Genomic DNA, 1,403 nt, shown 5'->3' on the forward strand with positions numbered 1-1,403 from the left:
TACTTAAGAAGTATTATTATATATAAACATAAAAATCACATACGCAAAAGTATTACATGAAGAACACAAATCCACTTTATAATTTTTACACAACTCAACTACAAATAACAAAGGATCTGCAAAAACAAAAGTATAACAATCATCATGGTTCCAAGAATCCAAATAATAAACAATATACTATGTTCAATCTATTTTAACCTAAACAAACCAATAAAATAATCATTAAGAAGTAGAAAAACACTAAAAATTAAGGATAAGGACAACTAAGCCGATCGTGAAGATGAATAAGACTAAAGAATGTTGAAGGCGGGCGCCACCGCTTGGAAATCGACCACCTTGAGTAGTAGTTGTCGTAGATGGTATAGTGTTTCCTCCATTTCCGTTACCGCCACCACCCCCGCTCCCACTATCACCATTATCTCCATCCCCTCCTTTACCTTTTCCACCCTTGTTACCTCCACCGCTGCCTCCTCCACGGCTGCCGCCACCTCCGCGACTTCCACCACCACCACCACCGCTGCTTCCACCTGAGCTACCACCTTTAGATCCGCCTCCACCACCACCGCTGCTTCCACCTGAGCTACCGCCTCGAGATCCTCCACCTCCGCCACCGCCGCTGCTACCGCCTCCTCCGGCAAGCTGTCTTCGCATGAAATCCGCAGGAAAAGATATTGTTTCTACGGTTAAGAGATGACGTTTTTGATCAACAGATGAGAGAGTTGTTTGGCTAAGTGAATCAACGGCTGTGATTCGCGTGTGAATAAGAAATTAGGGCTGGGCAAATAAACCGAACACGAAAATCCGAACCGAACCCGATCCGATGAAAATGAATCCGAACCGATCCGAACCCGACATAAATACCGAATGGATCTTGTTTTATGGTATTTCGGGTTATGGGTATTATCCGAACCGAATCCGAAATTAAATGAATATTCGATAGAACCCGAAACATTCAAAATGCCAAAAAAGAACTTGTACCAAACATGATCTCAATTCCTGATAAGTAGCCAAAATACACTAAGATATTATTAAACATCTACAATAACTATCTTCTACATGAAGGTTGATGGTTGAAAGTGACGGTTGAGGCTTGAAATTTTTAGATTTTGGTTTTATTTTCACTGAATAATTTTTTCATTTCATGATAACTTAATTTTTCGTTTTATGATTTCATTTATTGGTTTTCTTTCTATCAATAACAACGTATACCTTTCGTTTGACTTTGAATGATCATGTTTGATGTTTTTTTCTTATTTCTGAATCGATTTTACTTATGTTTTGGTTACAAAATAGGTACAAATCAAGTACTTTAAACCCGAAGAACCGATTTTACTTATGTTTTGGTTACAAAATAGGTATAAATCAAGTACTTTAAAACCGAAGAACCGGTTGGAACCCAAAAC

At 38.6% G+C, this 1,403-nt stretch overlaps 1 protein-coding gene across 1 annotated transcript; it reads right to left on the minus strand.

Annotated features, from left to right (window-relative positions):
* On the minus strand, nt 1-751 carry LOC106399629 (glycine-rich protein DOT1-like). Its single transcript, XM_048752770.1, has one exon. The coding sequence runs from the start codon at nt 649-651 to the stop codon at nt 241-243; it is 411 nt and encodes a 136-aa protein (XP_048608727.1). The 5' UTR covers nt 652-751; the 3' UTR covers nt 1-240.
* Nucleotides 752-1,403: the final 652 nt, after the last annotated feature.

The sequence above is a fragment of the Brassica napus genome, chromosome C3 (genome assembly GCF_020379485.1).
Source record: "Brassica napus cultivar Da-Ae chromosome C3, Da-Ae, whole genome shotgun sequence".
In the NCBI taxonomy this organism is placed as follows: Eukaryota; Viridiplantae; Streptophyta; class Magnoliopsida; order Brassicales; family Brassicaceae; genus Brassica; species Brassica napus.

Excerpts from the sequence above, each read along its gene's own strand:
- LOC106399629 (XM_048752770.1), bottom strand. The coding sequence starts at position 651 with ATGCGAAGACAGCTTGCCGGAGGAGGCGGTAGCAGCGGCGGTGGCGGA.